The 21,223-nt window shown below is 37.9% G+C and overlaps 1 protein-coding gene across 18 annotated transcripts in view; it reads right to left on the minus strand.

Moving 5' to 3' along the window:
- Nucleotides 1–7,386: 7,386 nt before the first annotated feature.
- EVI5 (ecotropic viral integration site 5) overlaps nucleotides 7,387–21,223 on the minus strand; it is a 241,613-nt gene continuing 227,776 nt past the window's right edge. For 14 of the 18 annotated variants that reach the window (XM_045036194.1, XM_045036193.1, XM_045036209.1 and 11 more), the window contains one exon: nucleotides 10,987–15,477. In XM_045036194.1, coding sequence (XP_044892129.1) covers nucleotides 15,166–15,477 — 312 coding nt within the window. In that variant the 3' untranslated portion in view covers nucleotides 10,987–15,165. Of the gene's footprint in view, nucleotides 7,404–8,148; nucleotides 8,225–10,986; nucleotides 15,478–21,223 lie in introns of those variants that run through there. The other 4 variants (XM_045036205.1, XM_045036204.1, XM_045036203.1 and 1 more) reach the window with 3 other exon arrangements.

Below are 21,223 nucleotides of genomic sequence, written 5' to 3' on the forward strand. Positions count from 1 at the left end.
CTCTCTCTCAAAATAAACATTTTTTTTAATTTTAAAAAAGAATGAAATCTTGCGATTTGCAACAACATGGATGGAGCTGGAGAGTATAAGGCTAAGCAAAATAAGTCAGAGAAAACAAATACCATGATCTCACTCACATGTGGAATTTAAGAAACAAAACAAATGAGCAAAGAAAAGAAGAGACTTTTTTTTTTTAAAGGAGTCTCCATGACCAATGTAGAACTTGAACTTACAACCCTGAGACGGAGTTGCATGCTCTACCAACTCAGCCAGCCAGCTACCCTACAAAAAGCAGACTCTAACTATAGAGAACAAACTGATGGTTAGCAGAGGGGAGGAGGGGGTGGGGAAATGAGTGAAATAGACGAAGGGGTCTAAGAGTACATGTATCATGATGAGCACCCAATAAAGTATAGAATTGTGGAATCACTATATTGTACACCTGAAACTAATATAACGTTGTGTGTTAACTACACTAGAATTAAAATTTTAATTTTTTTAATCTTTATTTTTGAGAGAGAGAGACAGAGTGCGAACAGGGGAGGAACAGAGAGGAAGATACAGAATCAGAGCCTGATGCAGGGCTCAAACTCATGAACCGTGAGATCATGACCTGAGCTGAAGCTGGACGCTCAACAGACTGAGCCACCCAGGCTCCCTTAGAATTAAAATTTTTAAAAATAAAAAATAAAATTCAGCTAATGGTAAACCACCAGGTGCTTGAAAGCCCTTGGCCACCTTACTCTTCCCAGTGCCTTGACCACCTTAAACTAACATGTCAGTATCAAAGCTCTAGGACAAGGATGCTTTTAAGCCAGAGAAAAGATAACTCTATGTGTAATCCAGAGTATTTGTTCTAAGGATGATTAGAAGCATAATAGTGTCAATATACATCATAACTACAATCTATAAAGCTATCTCTCAGATTAGAAAGGAAAATTTCCCCCAAATGCATTCAATACCACAAGTCTCCATTTATAACTAATATGTCTTCATTTTAAATTAGCTTATCTGTTCCCAAAAGTGTGTTTTATAAGGAAAATGAACACTCTTTAATATTACTCATGGAAATGTTAATTTGTGGAGGGTAATGGACATTATGTATCTCAAAGAAGTATTTAAAACATACATACCCTCTAATCTAGGAATTCTGTTTTTAATAATTTATCATAAGGAAGTAAAAATGTGTGTTACAACTTACTTTAAGCAGGTTCATAGAAATAATAGGGAACACATGCCCAACAATAGAACATTGGTTAAATAAAGTTAAGATTGTTTATATGATGCACAGCCACTAAAATTATATATTAAAAAAGGGCACATTTAAAAATCAGGTCAACATAACAATGTGTACATATATTTCCAATTTTGGAAACTAAATAAGGAAAACAGGAGAGAAAAAGACAAGAAAGTTAGAGGATCAATCCTGGGGCCCCAACATCTCACTAATAGAATGAGAAAGGAAACTATTACAGAGATAAGTAAAATATTTCCAAATCTAAAGGATATAAATCTCCCTATTGAAAGGATCCAGTAAGAGTCCAACACAATGAATGAAAAAAGCCCCCATAAGGGGACAGCTTTATGTGAGAACCCAAAGATACTGGGGGACATTGGGCAGGCTCTACCATATTGCCCAAACTATCAATCACATAGAATAAAAACATTTTCAGGCTAGCAACATCACAATATTTAACTCCATGCACCTTCCTTGGGAGATAATTGGAGGATGTAGGATAATTTATCTACAATTTGGGACTGATGATGAAGATGAGAAAAATTCCATCACTCAGTAGCTATATAATCTTAGGTAAGTGGCTTAGACTTTTTGTGCATCAATTTCCTCATCTGAAAAGTGAATTACACTATTGTGAGGATTAAATGACTTAACATACAAAAAGTACTTGGCTAAATGCAATGCAGCACCCTGGTTTAGATCCTGGAATAGAGAAAAATGACATTTGTAGGAAACAGGTGGCATCTAAAAGTCTATAGTTTAGTTAAAACTAACATACCATTGGGTGGCTCAGTCAGTTAAGGGACTGACTCTTGATCTCGGCTCAGGTCATGATCTCATCATTTGTGAGTTCCAGCCCTGCATCAGGCTTTGTGTTGACAGCCCAGAGTGTGACTGAGTCTCTCTCTCTCTTTCTCCATCTGCCCCTCCTCTGCTCTCTCTCTTTCAAATAAATAGCATTAAAAAAAACCTATCATACCATTAATAATTTCTTATTTTGACAAATGTTCTCTATTTATGTTAGACATTAGGTGAACCTGGGTGAAGTTTATAGGGGAACTCTACTTTCTTTGCAATTTTTCTATAAATTTAAAATTATTCCAAAATAAAGGTTTATATTAAAAAAGTACTTCACCCCTACCTCATACCACATACAAAATGGATCATCAATCTAATTTTAAGAGTTAAATTCTCAAAATCCTAGAACAAAATATAGGGACCTTAAATTAGGCAATAGTTTCTTAGATATGACACCAAAAGTAAAAGCAACCAGAGGAAACATAGACAAAATGGATTTCATTAATATTAAACACTTTTGTGCTTCAAAGGACACAATTTGGAAAGTGAAAAGACACCTCACAGAATAGGAGACAATATTTGCAAATCATACATGATAAGGGACTCATATGCAGAATAAAGAATCTTACAATTCAAGGGGCATCTGGGGCGCTCAGCTGGTTAAGTGTCCAACTTTGGCCCAGGTCATGATCTCGCAGTCTGTGAGTCCCATGTTGGGCTCTTGTGCTGACAGCTCAGAGCTTGGAGCCTGCTTCAGATTCTGTGTCTCCCTCTCTCTCTGCCCCTCCCCACTCTCTCAAAAATAAACATAAAAAAAAGTTAGAAAAGAATCTTACAACTCAACAACAACAACAAACCCAACCCAATTAAAAATGCATAAGGGATACAGACTTCAAGCTATACTACAAAGCTGTAACCATCAAGACAGTATGGTACTGGCACAAGAACAGACACTCAGATCAATGGAACAGAATAGAGAACCCAGAAATGGACCCACAAACGTATGGCCAACTAATCTTTGACAAAGCAGGAAACAATATCCAATGGAATAAAGAGTCTCTTCAGCAAGTGGTGATGGGAAAACAGAACAGCAACATGCAGAAGAATGAACCTGGACCACTTTCTTACACCATTCACAAAAATAAACTCAAAATGGATAAAAGACCTAAATGTAAGACAGGAAGCCATCAAAATCCTCAAGAATAAAGCAGGCAAAAACTTGTTTGATCTTGGCCACAGCAACTTCTTACTCAACACGTCTCTGGAGGCAAGGGAAACAAAAGCAAAAATGAACTACTTGGACCTCATCAAAATTAAATCTTCTGCACAGCGAAGGAAACAATCAGCAAAACTAAAAGGCAACTGACAGAATGGGAGAAGATATTTGCAAATGACATATCAGATAAAGGGTTAGTATCCAAAATCTATAAAGAACTTATCAAACACAACACCCAAAACACAAAGAATCCAGTGAAGAAATGGGCAAAAGACATGAATAGACACTTCTCCAAAGAAGACATCCAGATGGCCGACACATGAAAAAATGCTCAACATCACTCATCATCAGGGAAATACAAATAAAAACCACAATGAGATACCACCTTACACCTGTCAGAATGGCTAACATGAACAACTCAGGCAACAACAGATGTTGGCGAGGATGTGGAGAAAGAGGATCTCTTTTGCATTGTTGGTGGCAATGCAAGCTGGTGCAGCCACTCTGGAAAACAGTCTGGAGGTTCCTCAAAAAACCAAAAATAGAACTACCCTACGACCTACCAATTGCACTACTAGGCATTTATCCAAGGGATACAGGTGTGCTGTCTTGAAGGGACACATGCACCCCCATGTTTATAGCAGCACTATTAACAATAGCCAAAGTATGGAAAGAGCCCAAATGTCCATCGATGGATGAATGGATAAAGAATATATATATATATATATATATATATATATATATATATATGAGTATTATATACACATACACACAATGGAGTATTACTCAGCAATTACAAAGAATGAAATCTTGCCATTTGCAACTACGTGGATGGAACTGGAGGGTATTATGCTAAGTGAAATTAGAGAAAGACAAAAATGATATGACTTCACTCATATGAGGACTTTAAGAGACAAAACAGATGAACATAAGGGAAGGGAAACAAAAATAATAGAAAAACAGGGAGGGGGACAAAACAGAAGAGACTCATAAATATGGAGAACAAACTAAGGGTTGTTGGAGGGGTTGTGGGAGGGGGGATGGGCTAAATGGGTAAGGGGCACTAAGGAATCTACTCCTGAAATCATTGTTGCACTATATGCTAACTATGCTAACTAAACTTTGGATGTAAGTTTTAAAAAATAAAAAATAAAATTTAAAAAATGCATAAGGGATTTATTTATTTCTAATTTTTATTTATTCTTGAGAGAGAGAAAGTGCAGGCGCACATGTGAGAGCATGGGGTGGGGCAGAGAGAGAGGGAGAGAGAGAGAATCCCAAGCAGGCTCTGCGCTGACAGCACGATGCAGGGCTCGAACTCACGAGCTGTGAGATCAGGACCTGAGTTGAAATAAAGAGTCGGATACTTAACTGACTGAGCCACCCATGCACCCCAATGCATAAGAGATTTAAATAGACATTTCCAAAAAAGATATACAAGGGGTCATTTAGCACATGAAAAGATGCCCAACATCATTAGTCATTAGGGAAATGAAAATCAAAACCACAATAAGATACTATTTCACACCTACCTGGATGCCTAAAATAAAAAGGACAATAAGTATTGAAGGAATAGAGAAATTAGAACTCTGATACATTGTTCATGGAATTGTAAAATACTGCAGACACTTAAAACAATTTGGTAATTCCTCAAAATGTTACCAAAAAATAGAGTTACCATACGACCCAGAAATTGCACTTTTAAGCATACATCCAAGAGAATTGAAAAACCTATATCCACACAGAAATGTGTACAAAAATGTTCGCAGTGGCATCATTCATGATAGCAAAGAACTAGTAACAGTCCAAATGTTTTTCAAGTGACGAATGGATAAACAAATGTGGTGTACCCACACGCTGGACTATTATTTGGGGGAAAAAAGGGAATGAGCTACTAATACATGCTACAATATGAACGAGTCTCAAAAACATGCTAAGTGAATCACACACAAAAGGTTATATATTGTATAATTCCGTCTATGTGAAATGTCTCAAATAGACAAATCTATAGAAACAAAGTAGACTAGTAACTACCTACTAATAGTAGGGACTGAGGGAAGGTGAGAATAGAGAGTGACCACTAATGAGTGTGGGGTTTCTTTTTGGGGGTGATGAAAATATTCTGAAATTGATGTGAATATTCTGAAATTCGTGAGCCACTGTCATTAGTGATGATGGTTGAATAACTCTGTGAGTATACTAAAAATCGTGTAATTGTATACTCCAGAAGGCCAATTTTTTGGGTGTGTGAATTATATCATAATAAAGTCATTATTTAAAAAATGTATTTAGGGGGCGCCTGGGTGGCTCAGTCGGTTAAGCGGCCGACTTTGGCCCAGGTCATGATCTCGCGGTCCGTGAGTTCGAGCCCCGCGTCGGGCTCTGTGCTGACAGCTCAGAGCCTGGAGCCTGTTTCAGATTCTGTGTCTCCCTCTCTCTGACCCTCCCCCGTTCATGCTCTGTCTCTCTCTGTCTCAAAAATAAATAAACATTTTTAAAAAAATGTATTTAGAATAGTTAACATAGTAAGTACGTTTCCAAATATTCACTTCTCTCTGGGGGAGTCTGAATCATGTGACTTACCTTAGCTAATGAAATATGGCTGGAAGTGATATAGATCACTTCCTAGCCAAAGTTTGGGGAACCATATCACTCATGGGGAACTCATACCACTCTTCCCTTTGCCATAACAATCAGCAATGTTCAAAATAGAAGTGGCTTCACCAGCCTGGGTCCTAGAGTGAAAACAATGTAGAGCAGAGCAGCGGGCAATTTTTGACGGACACGTAGCATGAGTGAGAAAAGATGTTGTAAGCCATTTTGGGGTATGTGATTTTAGGGCGTGTGGTAACAACAATAATGACAACAAAAAGAACAAGAACAACAACTAATATTATTACCCACCACTGGCAGAAATTAGGAAATAGAGACTGTCAGGTCAGCACTTCAAATCAGTAACTATTTTCTGAGTGGCCTGTATTGATTGGTTCCAGGGATTCAGAGAGAGATGCCATGCACAATTTCTCATTTAGCTAACATCGATTGAGCACTTACTGAATTACTATGTGCCCAGCCCTTTTGGGCTTTGGCACATGTGTTGTCTCCAGTCTCACCAAAGAGCAGTTTGGTGATGAACAAGAAGCTTCTCCAATTTTGACCCACAAATAGACAATTCTATTTTAGAGAAATTAGTGAAGCAAATGAAAGGCTGTGGGATCCGTTTAAAATAGCCACAGAGTATCAAGGGCTGTGAGCCAGACCAAACAGCACGCCTTCCCACACGCCCCACTTGGGCCTGTGATTACTCAAATCCCAGCATTGGCCCAGGCTGCTGCCCGCCGGGAACACCCCTCCAAAGAGCACAACTGGAAGGTAGTTTGCCAGGAAAGGGCAGAGCTAGACTGTATCTGGGGGGAGATGCATGACATTTTTCTTCATATTTATAAATTTTTGTTTAACATCATGACTCCCTACTGTTTGGTTTTCCACCTCCTCACCTGGCAGTTTGCTTTTGCAGCACTGGCGGGAGCTCAGTCAGGCTGAGGAGGCAGGGGAGAGATATGGCTCAGAGACTCCTTTAGGCTGAGCAGCCTAAGCCTGACCAGAAGCTTATCTGGTAGTAAGGAGGCTGCAGAGATGAACATTTATTAATGCACCAAAAGTTTTAAACTCTGTAAATGGAGCATAGTTGGTACAGTCCTGTGCTCTGGTGAAGGAACAGGGGCAGAAGCTGGACCTTGAAGCATATAAAATAGATGTGACAATGCAGGACAGTGGGGTATATACATGCGGTCCCTTCTACTCATGGGGAAGAGTCAGCCTCATGGAGGTTAGGCAGAGTATCTTGAAGGGAGATATACAGCAAACACCAAGAGGGGCACCTAGTCCAGTCCTGGAGTGGGAGGGGCAGAGACCAGAAAAGCCTCTGCCGGAAGAGGAGGAAGAGTCCTTGGCTGGGTAGGAGACACCAGGCTCAAGGCACGGTGACTTGACTGTCTGTTCTGCTCCCATCTGCTGTGAAGGGCTGTGTGCAGTGGCTGCTGTCCCACCCCCTGAAGCAGAGGCAGGGAACAGTTAGGGGCTCCCAGGTGCATCTCAACTGCCACAGCATCTCTCGGCCTTGGAGTCTCTCATGTGTACAGTATGCATTTCCTTTAAAAAAAAAATTAGAGAAATATCTTTAAAGCCAACTAGTTTCTTTCCACCTGGCCCCAATCTCTCCTGTTACTGAGGACAGCCTCAGAAAAGATCCCTCACAGCCTCTGAAAAAGCGGCCAGCCTGGGTGACAGATCTTACATGGACACAATAGCAGCTACCTTCTGAGAGTCGACTCAGGAGGATTTAGAATGGTTCTCTGGGCCTGAGATCCCACACACTGCTTGAAGATGTTTCATTTCTAGATATCTTTGGTGAAATCTAGAGTGCAAGGAGGGCTGTGACCACACACTCAAATCAGGAGATATTAGCACCTATGTATGAGCAGGTCATTGGATAGGAGACAGTGGGGCACACTAGGCAGTTGGGACAGGGATCATAGGCCCTGCCATGGTGCAATATGGGGCTTCTGGATGGGCAGGGAGCAGGGAAGAGGTCAAAGGAGACCATTCCCCCATTCTGGACAATAACCTTTGAATTCCCACGACATTGTATATGTACACTTTTTTTTTTTAATTTTTTTTTTAATGTTTATTTATTTTTGAGACAGAGAGAGAGCATGAATGGGGGAGGGTCAGAGACAGACGGAGACACAGAATCTGAAACAGGCTCCAGGCTCTGAGCTGTCAGCACAGAGCCCGATGTGGGGCTCGAACTCACAGACTGCGAGATCATGACCTGAGCCAAAGTCGGTCGCCCAACTGACTGAGCCCCCAGGCGCCCCTGTATCTGTACACTTACATCTCTCATTCCACGTGTGAAGACAGGAGGTGGTCTGGTTCCTCTTTGGCCTCCTCATCAGTGCCTGCTTGATGTCCTGTGCGAAAGCAGTATTCAGTAATTAGAGGTCTCTGGGGCTAGGCTGGCTGCACTGGGATTCTGGATTTTCCCCTGGTATTTATGTTTCCAAAGATGTTTATCCCATTTTAATAATAAACAAAATGAGGTGTAATGATTTACTCAACTACTCATGCATGCATTCATTCATTCATTCATTCATTCATTCATTCATTCAAGAAATATTTATTGTGAGCCAAGGCACTATTCTGAGTAACTGGGGATAGAGATAAAATCGTAATGTTTTTATTCTTGTGTGGGTAGACAAGAAAAATGAAAATGTAAAATGTATACAATGTCACATAGTTGTCAAAGTTATGGAGAAAAATAAACCTGGGAAGACACTTAAAAAGGAATGGTCAGGTAAGGCCTCCTATGTGGGTGATACCTGAGCAGAAACCAGGAGGCGGTGGGGAGCTAGCCTTGTGGGAATGCACCCAAACACCATTCCAGGAAGGGCAAGCCTCTGGATGGGAGTAAGGTGTTTAAGGAGCAGCAAGGAGGCCATAGAATTCTGTGATTTGTTCAGGTTTCTACAACACAAACTGGAGCCACAGTAGTTAGAAATCTACATCTAAAAAATTTTTCAGTAGTTTTATAACTACTCAGATTTTTTTTTTTTAAATTTTAACGTTTATTTATTATTGAGAGAGAGACAGAGCATGAGCATGGGAGGGGAAGAGAGAGGGGAGACACAGAATCTGAAACAGGCTCCAGGCTCTGAGCTGTCAGCACAGAGCCCGATGTGGGGCTTGAACCCACAAACTGTGAGATCATGACCTGAGCTGAAGTCAGACGCTCAACCGAGCCACCCAGGCACCCCTATAAGTACTCAGATTTTAGGTTTTTTTCCCCCTTCGATATATCTTTATTTGAACATATCTAACTATAAGCTGACTTTATTAACATGCCTAACTTTTACCATTTTAACAATTTTTAAGCGTACCATTCAGCAGCATTGCATTCTGTGTTGTGCAGCCATCACTACTATCCATTTTCGTAACTTTCTCATCACCCCAAAAATGTCTGTATCTATTAAACACTAACTCCCCTTTCCCCTACACCCTTATCCCTTGTAACATCTACTTTATTTCTGTCTCTTTGGATTTGTTATTCTAGGTACTTCCTATCAGTGGAAACATATTATGTATTGAGCTTATTGTATTTAGCATGTTTTCAAGGTTCATCCATATAGTACATCCATGTAATACTCCATTATAGTATTAGAATTTCATTTTATAGTTAAGTAACATTCCATTGTATGTATGCTGCATTTTATTTACTTTCATCTGTTTATAATGGTTATGAGTGTAGAGCCTACTTAAGATTTTTTCTCTCCCTCTGCCCCTCTTCCTAGCTCAAACACTCTCAAAATAATAATAATAATAAAAATAATAATGGTCATGTTGTTTCTACCTTTTGGCTATTGTGAATAATACTGTTATGAACACACTGGTGTACAAATATCTGTTTGAATCTCTATTTATTTATTTACATTTATTTATTTTTGAGAAACAGTGAGACAAAGCATGAGCAGGGGAGGGGCAGAGAAAGAAGGAGACACAGAATCTGAGGCAGGCTCCAGGCTCTGAGCAAGCGGTCAGCACAGAGCCTGATGCGGGGCTCAAACTGTGAGATCATGACCTGAGCCGAAGTCAGACGCTCAACCGACTGAGCCACCCAGGCGCCCCATGAATCTCTTTAGTATATACCTAGAAGTGGAATTGCTGAATCATATGGTAATTCTGTTCAACTTTTCAGAGGAACTGCCAGAACTTTTCACAATGGCTGCACCACTTTACATTCCCAACAATGTATGAGTTCCAATTTTTCCATATCCTTGCCAACACTTTCTTTTCAATTGCCATCCTAATAAGTGTGAACTGGCACCTTATGGCTCAGGTGTTACTTTTCATACTGACTACTACAAAGAGTCAAAATTTGCAATCTATCTTCAATAAATGTATGTATTTTTAGTTTGGGTTCTACTGGTTGTTTTTTGACCCACTTCTAAATTTATACCACAGATCGTCAACCAGCGGTGATTTCCATTCTCACTCCTCCTTACAGGGCACATCGGCAACAACTGGAGACCTTTTGGGTTGTCACAACTGAAGGAGGGGTGGTTACTGGAAATCTAGTGGGTATAAGCCAAGGATGCTACTAGACATCCCTATGATGTACAGGACAGCTTCCTGCCACAATTTGGCCTCAAAAGTCAATAGTGTCAAGGTGGACAGACTCTGGATTATGACTATCTTGTCATATATCATATACCTTTATAAAGTGTCTTAAACCCTTTAGGAATAAAGCAGAATATATAGTGAACTACTGCTTCTGAACTAAATGATATTAACATTGTGATAAAGATGCAGGAAGCATAACTTTCTTTTCACAATAGCACATTCAAATTAGATATCTGAATATATTTATTAACTTAGTTGCTAATCAATCACCTAAAATGCAATGTGAGACGAAAATATCACTATTAATATTTTCAAACACCATGTTTCTTGAAGAAAGTAACAAATCTAGGTATGTTACCTTTCACTAAATTGAAAAATGTCATGTACCAGGCTCTGTGTTTGGCACTAATTATACATGGGTGGGCCAGGCAGATATGGTCCTTCTACGCACGGAACACAAACCTCATTAGTGAATATGTGATATTAAGCCACGCATTTTTTAACAGTGTTTTCATGCCTCTCCCCTTTTAGGTTGAATCGTTTAAGGAAACAGAAATTCTTATAAAATGAAAAACTTTAATAATTGTTTAAAGCAAAGGCACAAGTAAACATTTCAGGTTATCATACAATGTTATAATAAGAAATTCCAACAGTAAAATGAAAAACATTACAATTGTGCATCTCTATAGTATATCTAATGCATTATTTTATCATCTTTTCTTTGGAGTGAAAAGAAAGGATAGGTACGGTACACATCAATGAAAATGTGATGTAAAAAGTTGGATATAAATAGCATCCACTCCACTTTTAACCAGGAATTTTAATTTCAGGAAAATGAATTCAATTAAAATTAATTAGTTTAAAAAACTGTTTTGTTAATGATAGAGCAGCAATAACTTTCAGGCTAAAGTACACTTTTAATAAAGTAAATCAACGATTTCATAAACCATTAGCTGTTGACGTCTGGTACTACGCAATAATCAAGCTGGCCACGAAAGGGCTTTACCAAAATACGATTCATATACTTATTTTACTTTAAATCTGAAAATTTTAATGTATTATGTAAAAGATAAAGGAGAATATGGAACCAATTCATTTATGATGTTAGAAATAAAATACTTTAAAAGGCCTAGACTTTGTTTTCAAAGGCACTATCTGGAGAGTAACAAGCTGCAAGCTCTGAGCTAAGACAAAGTTGGTTTTTTTTCTTCCAAACTAGCCTGCCAGTTAATTGAGACTTGATATCTCAATTAATAATCAAACACTGAGTATGTAATATCCATTAGGGAAGAAATTGTGCAATGTTTTATCTTTGACTGCTTTTTTCAGGAAGAAAAATTTACCAATGATTTTTAAAAGGCTGTTGAAATATTTGCTTGATCTAAAAGTTCTGTTTCATCACCTCAATGCAATTTCCACTTTATTCAGATCACCTGTAGCCTTTACCTTTGGCGTTTCAACCTAGATAGCAATGACATGAAGGTAGCTATCCTGAGAGAGTACTTTTTTGTGTGAGTTTGTTATTTTATTCACTTTTTCCTCCCTGAATATTCTTCAACTCTAGCTGTTTAACTGAGTAACATTTAAATGACACAAAGTACCAGAGACTAAATAAAATCTATCAAGAGAACATTTTCCAATACCTCAGAAGTCTTAATTTGAATGTCAAATTAGGGCATAGTAACCTATTGCATCCAAAAAACCAGGAAGATTTTAAACCTTTCTAAGGAGTATTTGAATCAAAGCTCTTGCATGAGACGATTGTTGTTTCTATTTTTTCACTGTCCAAATTATAAGAATATCAATGGATTAAGATTTACCATGATTCTTTTAAAACCTAATTCCTAACCAGAAAACAGTACTTAGAAAATGCTCTGAGAATATCTTTCAAATTTACCACAATTCTAGAAAGAAGTCCTTAAAGTCAAATTAAAACATTGACTCACTGAGGCATACCCTAAAGGTCAATACGCATGCTTGAAAGAACAGTGCTGGGATTCTGGAATTCTTCCCTGTCTTTCTCCATTTCCAAAGGTACAGACATCCTTCCAAAATTTTCGGTGGCATCAAAGACTTCATGATATAAAACAGCTGGAACATTTTCCATTTTGAATAGTTATGAGTTTAAGAATCACTAGGACAGGGGCGCCTGGGTGGCGCAGTTGGTTAAGCGTCCAACTTCAGCCAGGTCACGATCTCGCGGTCCGTGAGTTTGAGCCCTGCGTCAGGCTCTGGGCTGATGGCTCAGAGCCTGGAGCCTGGTTCCGATTCTGTGTCTCCCTCTCTCTGCCCCTCCCCCGTTCATGCTCTGTCTCTCTCTGTCCCAAAAATAAATAAACGTTGAAAAAAAAATTAAAAAAAAAAAAAAAAAAGAATCACTAGGACATTTTAGGCTTCCAAACCATTAGTTCAACAGCAAAAGCAAGTAGTTCAATCTTCTACTAAGACAAACTTAAGAATTAACCTACATTTTACAGTATCTAAACCAAGGGTCCACAGACTTTTTCTCTAAAGCGCCAGATAGTAGTTATTTTAGGCTGTTTGTGCCATACAGTCTCTGTTGAAACTACCCAAGTCTGCCATGGTAGCACAAAAGCAGCCATAGACTATATGTAAATGGATAAGCATGGAGGTAAGGTCCAAAAAATTTTATGTATCGACACAATTTCATATGATTTTGTGTTTTTGATTTTTCTCCCCAAGTATCTAAAAATTAAAAACCACTCTTATTTTTGTGGGTCATGTAAAAACAGGAAGCTGGCTCAAATAGGCTCATGGGCTGTAGCTGCTGACCCTTGGTCTAGATCATTTAGATTTCTTAATGTGGGGGTCAAAGCAATCATGTAGCCATGACTCATCTCATTTTACCTGGGCATCAAGAGCCTCTAGGCTAACAGTACTGAACCCCCAAAGAATATCCCAAAAGCACCGGTCAGATGATTCTAGTAACAGTATCTACACTCATAAGCTGTGTAGAGTTTATGAGTGTTGATACTAGTATCTATACATAGATATAGATCTATATATATTCAGGAAACATTTCAATCACATTGTCAGAAAAGTAGAGAATTGAGAAATCCATTAGCTGAGGCTTTTCAGCTTGGTGTCAGACATATCGATTAACATTTTGGCTCTGCTACTTACTAATTTGTGACCACAGGTAAATTAATCACTAGAATTTAACCTGGTGATATGGACAAAACAGGCATATTTTCAAGCTTGTTTCTCAAGCCTACAAAAGGCTTGCTGGAAAAGCCTACTCCATGATATACCATAAGGCTTAACTCCTAGTTTTAGGTACAAAACTATTTTGTCTTTTCTATTCCATTCTGTCATATAAAATTTTTTCCTGCATGCAACATATTGTGCAAAGTTGCATCTCCATATATACAGAATTCTACTTTCCTCTTATCCTTGAAGGCCATTTTTTTCATAGGCTGCTGAAGAAAATGAGAGTGGAAAGCATCCAATCAACACATTGTTGTTATCTTTACACAATCTAAGTGTAATATGGTATTCCACCAATCTATCAATGACAGGCATTCAGATTTCTAGGAAAAAAGTCTAGACGATAAAAATGAAGAACTGGTAGGAAAGAATTCTTATGGCTTCATCTATGGATTAGTAACAAGAGAATCTGAAGATAATGCTTGTAGATTATTTGCAGATATAATTTTTGTGTATCTTGGACATCAGTCCATTGCTTAAATTATATTAAGTAGATATCAGCACTAAGTAATATGTGCTATAACCTCTTTAATCATGAAAAATTTATTAGTTATATACACATGAAGTAAAATATGTCACCAATAGTGTTTTTGAAGCAAGCATTAGTTAACTTATGAATCTGCTAGTGTTGAATACTAAGCAAAATACTAAAGCTATTAAAATATTAGTGTTTGGTTTCATTTTCAATTTTCTTTTAACCTATTATTTACAGAAGTCCTGTTAGAATGCTGAAGGCAGTCATTTTGCAACACATACATTCTCCATATAAAATGATGTTCAGTACTGGGTGATACAGATTTATAAATATGGACAACACAATTTATTTGTAGTTAACCTACTACTCTGACCAGTAGGCAACGCATGGAAGCATCATATGCACATAAAAGTTAGAAATTAAAACAAAACTTAAAACTCTCAAGACAGATGACCATAATTTTGTGTTTGTAAAATTATATGGAAAAAAAGCCTTTGTGGTTGGGAGCTTTCAGTGGCCCACTACTAAAACAGTAACTTTAACTGGAAAAAAAAAATTCCCCCAACACAAAAACACAAGATAAATTATATGTATATCTTGGTCAAATGTTTACAGACAGCTGCTATGAAAACAAATTGATAAACATAATCATTTGTTGAATGAGCGTGAAATATTGCACAAAAGCAGTTTTGTCTGAAGAAAATCCAATTTTCCATTGTTCTGAACTTGAAAATGCTTCCCACATATAGACATAATTGAATTTTCTAAATAAGAAACATTAATATTCAGTAATACTGTTAGAATCTTATTTTTCCCATTAACCATATTCCAGTCTACTTTATGGCAATGGTAAGTCAGTGGTGAAGATTTGGCAAAGATAAAAAGGCAGACTGTAAAATATATATATATATGTATGTATGTATGTATGTATGTATATAAGTATGTACATATGAAACAGATATGTTCCAAAAACCCTTAATCATATGATAACCGGTCCCTTAAAAAACCCCACAGTCTAGTTCACAGTGATGGTCAGACAGTGGTTGAGTACGACTCTTTTCTTGGGGACTGCTCCTTTCGAGCCACTTGGTTGCTGTCTCTGGTCTCCAGCACACTGTCTTCTGTTTCGCTTTCACTACCATCTGCCACAGTGGGGTCCAAAGACGTTGGGCCAGATTTTCTGTGCAAAGTAAAACCAACACCACTCTCCTGTAAAGAATTATCTATAAAATCTTCATCAGAGGAATGGAATGATTCATCATCTCCTATTAAATGGTTGACAATGTGGATTCCATCAAAAGGAGGCTGGCCTGAGAAGACCCTCTGTCCTTTTAGGCACCTGAGCTGTCAAAACAAAATCCAAGTTAATATTCTCAACTGGAGGAAACACAAACACCAAGAAAGCAAATGTTTCATGTTTAAAAGATAAGATGCCTTGATTTCTTTTCCATTTATATATAAAATAGTTACTACTAATTTTTGAGTGCCTCCTGTATGTTATGTAATGGGCATATAACTTATTTTAATTGAATGATCACAACAGTCCTATGTGGTAGATTTCATCATCCCCATTTAGAGATTAGGAAATGTAAACTCAGGTAGAATAACTTGCTGAGGACATATTTCAACAACTAACACAACATGGACAATCTTGTTACTGTCCCTGGATTATTTTGAGGTAAATCCCAGACATTCTGTCAGTTTACCTGTAAATATTTTAGCATGCATCTCTAGAAGATATGGACTTAAAGACCATACTCTGAACTATCATACACGCTGACTTTTGAGAGCATGACTCCATAATTCTGTTACAAAAGATGAAAATTTGCTATGAGTCTCCATCCTATTATAATATCCCAACGACAACCAAAGACTCACTCAGGGCAGGAATGCTTCGTCCCACTAGTTAGATTTCTCTCTGCATGGGAGGAATGCCAGTAATATATCATTTTGCCTTCTCTCCCCTACTCCTCCTTAGGGAGAAGGAGCAACTTCTCTCATGAGGCAAGAGGGGAGAAGAATGACATGTATTGCTCACCTATTTCTCTTCTCTTTCCACCTTCAGATCCAACTTTTGGCTATCCCAGGAGTTTCACACAGCCAGACCTTCACATGGGAAGGGCTGTGGATGTTATATGCTACCTGTTACTGGGTGGGAAAGTCTAATTCTAGAGCTCAGCAATGAAAAACCCATTGTTGTCATACTTCTAAACCACATTTTCCAAAACCAGCTTTATCAGGATTAGAAGTGATTTCTTTGTATTATCTCCCACTTCTTTGCCTGAGTTCTCACAAATTCCCAAATCCAAAACCATGGATCCTACCATTTCTACTACCATATAATTGAGACATCAGCCCTGTTCTCAAAAGGTGAGGTTTTAAATATGAAATTTAATGCTGATATTGTCAGTTGTTTTATTTCTCCCATACACCATGCATTTTCTCCTACAATAGAGCAGAAGAGTTAAAAACAAAAACATTAAGAGAAAAAAACTATCAAAATCTACCTTGACTTGCAAGAATTTTTGCTGAAATACATCCCATGCCTTCTACCCTTACCATTACTATCAACCTTCAACTTTGTTTCTCAGGGACAATTTCCTGGTCACTCGCTATCTTTCAAATCTTAAGATAAAGCCTATGTGAAATATTCAGGAAATGTTACATATACTTTCAAAACTAACGGTTCTGAGAGTAAAGAGATTACAGCCTTGCCATAACACCTCCCAGCTTCCCCGACAGACTTCCAGGAAGAAGTGAAGAAACCTCAGCACTTCCCTGCTGGTGTGGGAACAATGGGAAACAAGAGGGATGCTGAGACTCAGTACAGCAATGTCTGCCTCAGGCAAACCTTCAACCACAAAGGAAGTCCTATGCCCTAGGTCAAGAGAACGAAATTACAGTGAGGTACAGTGTAATTTAAGTAATACCTTTTCCCCTGGCAGAGCAGAAAGTTTTTAGGGAAACTAAAAGTTTTAAGTTTTTAGGGAAAGGGCACAGAGCACCACAAAGACCTCCCCTTAATTGTGATACCCACTGCATTACTACAACTGCCACGTTCTGATGCAATATCCTATCACCATATTGCAACACATGATTTATAGCTCCAAGTGTTAAATTATGTCAGTTAATCTCTTCCTTTCTTTTTTCCCAGACCCTTTTGAAGAAATAATATGGAACATATGTCTTCCTTTTCCCTGGCTGTTACAAAAGGAGTGTGGCAGAGGAACCGCAACTTCCCAATTGTTTGGAAAGCTGTAGCTCTAACAAAATTTATTGCATTTAAAAAACTACAGACTCATATCAGATGTAATAAGTGACCTCAAACATTATATAAAACTAACTCCAGGTTGAAGGGTTATTTCCTCAATGTCAAGGGGATGCAATTAAAGCTTCTATACTTGAGAACTGCTAATAAAGAATAGCAACAGCATAAAGGAATTTTGGAGAGAAGAAAAAGGTGAAGGTAAGGGACTGTCTGGTAAAATTGAAGCTATCCCTTAGTTATATCCTGGACCTAGGAGTGTGCACACTGGTTCTGAGAGGGACAAGGCCTGTATAGGCCCTGAAAGTGGACATTTAGGCAAGGAATTCCAGGGTACTGAGAACCCATAATGCACTCTATAAGGGCCTGAACTTCAGGTCAGGATGTCCTGGGGGAATCCTCATCCCATGAAGAGAGGTTTGGCTGGAGAAAGGCCAGAGCTGGGCCTTCTAAAGTGTAAAATCTTGGGTGTCTGGATCTAAGAGCTGTACTGCTGATCCTTATCACAAGACTTTCAGAGCTAATTATATTTAAACAACAAAAACCAGACTATTAATCTTTTCAACCCTACTCCCCCCAAAAAACTTCCATGGATATTATTATTATTGGTATAAAATTAGATTAGCAAAGCTCAATATACAGTCCACTGATCATCTGCATCAGGACAACCAAGGGTGATTATTAAAAATGCAGAATCTCTCCCCAGATCTAAGGAATCAAAATTCTGAGAATGAAACATTTTTTACAAACATCTCAGAAGATCTTGATACCTCAGTTTGAGAATCACTGTGGTAGATCTTCTGCTCAAACCAAATGGGCCTGAGTGAGAAAGGAGATGATTTACCTGAAATTGAACTCTTAATTATTCACAATAAAAGACCTTCTAAACCATGAACAACTGCCTATGTGGGGGTGGTATATAGAAATGGACACCATCTTTCAGTAGTACAACCAAGCTGTTCTGAGCCAACTCCACTATGTGGTGGTTGAAACAAGAAGCTATCTGTTTAGTTTATGTGCTGACAAAGTGAGCACAAAGAGCAGTTCACTTAAATGCCTTCTCCTGAAACTTTCTCCTGCTATAGGGTAAGGTTTGGCAGCGTATATGTTCAAAAGACCAGAATAATTCTGATGCACATCCCAGAGTAAGGACCACTACCTGATAGGCAGTGTTTTGCTTGGTTGGCTTTGCTTGCTCTTTTGGGTCAGTCATGGGATGAGGAATCTGACAAAAGCTATGGACTCACTCTCTGTCTTGAAAAGTACACATACGTACTTTAGCATACCCTTCTGTGGCCCCTTGTCTTTTCTAATTTTTGGTTAAAGACTGTTGGAACATCATTATAAAATAACAACAAAACGTAACTTTATGAAATGCCAGTAACACACTCATATTGTGAAAAAGATTTAAAAAGTATTATTTTTCAAGGTGAAATTAGAAATAGGTTTCAAAGTCACTGAATGTGAACGGAAGTACTTTTGAGATTCACCAAGGAAATAGAAGCACCAGGAATCTTTGGAATTTTAAGCAAAGGGACTCTTCTCTGGTGATCTTAGGATTTCCCCCAGAGAAGGCTCTCAGCTAGATCACAGTCAATGAACTCTACCCAGGCATTCAGGACTTCCTGCCAGCTTAAGTTCTCCAGGCCTAGAATTTGAGCAGGGAGTCAAATGTTAGCAGGCATTTGGGGGGTGGGTGGGAGGGGAAGCATCTAAGAGATGCTGGGGGTAGGGGGAGAGGCAACTAGGAGGAAATAGACTATCTGGGGAAAAGAAAACTCTTTAAAAATCATTTATTTCCTCTGAAGAAACTGCTTCCATGTAAAACAACAACAACAACAAAAACATAAAACAAAAAACAACCTCAGGATAGGCTAAAAAAAAGAGGTTTCAGACATGTATTTCTCTGACCTGAAAGACATGAGCTTTGAGATTAAAAAAGCCTGTCAAGTATCCACCACAGTGGATAAAAGTACACTTATACCATGGTACCTCACAATGAGATTTCAGGACACCGGGAACAAAGAAAAGATAAAGCATCCAGCCAAAAACAAAAACATTTTTTAATATAAAAGATTAAGAATCACAATGATATTAATTTCTCAACTGTAAAGACAGTAGAGCAGGTTCTTTATAATTCTAAGAAAAAATTTCCAATATGTATTTTACAAAATTGTAATTATCTTAAAAAATGTCTTAAATACTGGGAATAAGTTAGTGGACTCCTGTGTTGTCTTGTCATCACCTAGCTATCTGGAAGCAAATGAAAAAGGATTTTTATTTTTATATATTTTTTTCTTAATAAATATCACATTTATTTTCAATAGTTTTTATTTTGCTACCAGGAATATTTGAGCATGCCTACTATATATAGCCTTGGCCAGCATGACCATTACACATTTTCCTCCATTATAAGAGGCATTATTATTGTCATTGTGTTTCCTTGACTACTGCTGGGATGGTTGAGATTCTCTTTTGTTTTCTTTTTATTCCAGTATAGTTAACATACACTGTTATGTTAGTTTAAGGTGTTAATACAGCGATTCAGCAATTCCATACATCACTCAGGGCTCATCACAATAAGCCCTTAATCTCCACTCCTCCATCCCCATCACCTCTTTTACCCATCCCCTAACCCACCTCTCCTCTGCTAACTATCAGTTTGGTCTGTATAGTTAAGAGTCTCTTTCTTGGTTTCTCTCTCTCTAGAAAAAGGATTTTTAAATAACTTTGGCCTACTGAACTAGAAGATGTTTTAGAAAAATATAATACATAATCTAATTCTGTCCTTCAGATTACTTTATTCTTACACATGAGTACATAAAATAACAAGTTTACTGTGTAATAAAATGTTTCCTTCTAATGAATGCCTTCTAATTTCTATAACATTTAAAAATAACTTGGGATTTTAGGCATTAAGTAGATTTGCCATTTGCCAAATATCACCTAAAAGAACCAAAACCTACCACAAAGATGATGTGACAGACTATTCAACTCGGTGAGTCACTCTGGAGTCCTTTGACTTCCTAATTCTTTAGACCAACAATTTATAAATTGTGTTATGTATAAGAACCACTTGGGAATATTATATTAAAAATGTGTAGATACTTGGGCCCTCTTCTCAGACACCTGGATTCAGCAGGTGGGGCTCTGGAATCTGTATTTTAAACAAGTACCTCAGATAATTCTGAATAGGATGATCCATAGATCACATTTTGAGAGACACTGGTCTAAATGGATCATACTTAGGGATGTACTATATTAGAATCATGTTAAGAAAATCTGGTATGGATAAATAAATTTGAACTTAAGATGTTCTTATTAATTTATAACTGCCATCATCACAATGACCACTGTTGAATTTTAAAAATATGATGGCCTGATCTGGACACACAAACAAGTAGGGAGAAAAAAAAAAACAAATAAAAATACAAAGAACTATGAGGGTGGTAAATATTTTAAGATATGACACTTCACCATCTAGTTTCAAATCTGGTTCCCATAGGTGTTTCAGGGGATTCATCACTAAGGAACACCATCCAGTTTTAGACATCCCAACATCTCTGTCTATATTAAAGTGAGAGACCATGTGTGTTTATAAAACAGAGTCAGAACCTTCTCTTCTTTTCCTCCTATCAAATGTCAACCTTTAAGTTAAAATTTTATTCTGAGGATCAGCTTCATATCCAGGTGACAGACAATACCTTTTAAAGGATAATATGTCCAACCTTAGGAGTATAGATCTAGCTTTACAGGCCTTGATAGAAAAAATATTTCTTAATACAACTCAACAGTCATATGAGAGAAACACACATAGGTGACTGT

The sequence above is a fragment of the Felis catus genome, chromosome C1 (genome assembly GCF_018350175.1).
Source record: "Felis catus isolate Fca126 chromosome C1, F.catus_Fca126_mat1.0, whole genome shotgun sequence".
In the NCBI taxonomy this organism is placed as follows: domain Eukaryota; kingdom Metazoa; phylum Chordata; class Mammalia; order Carnivora; family Felidae; genus Felis; species Felis catus.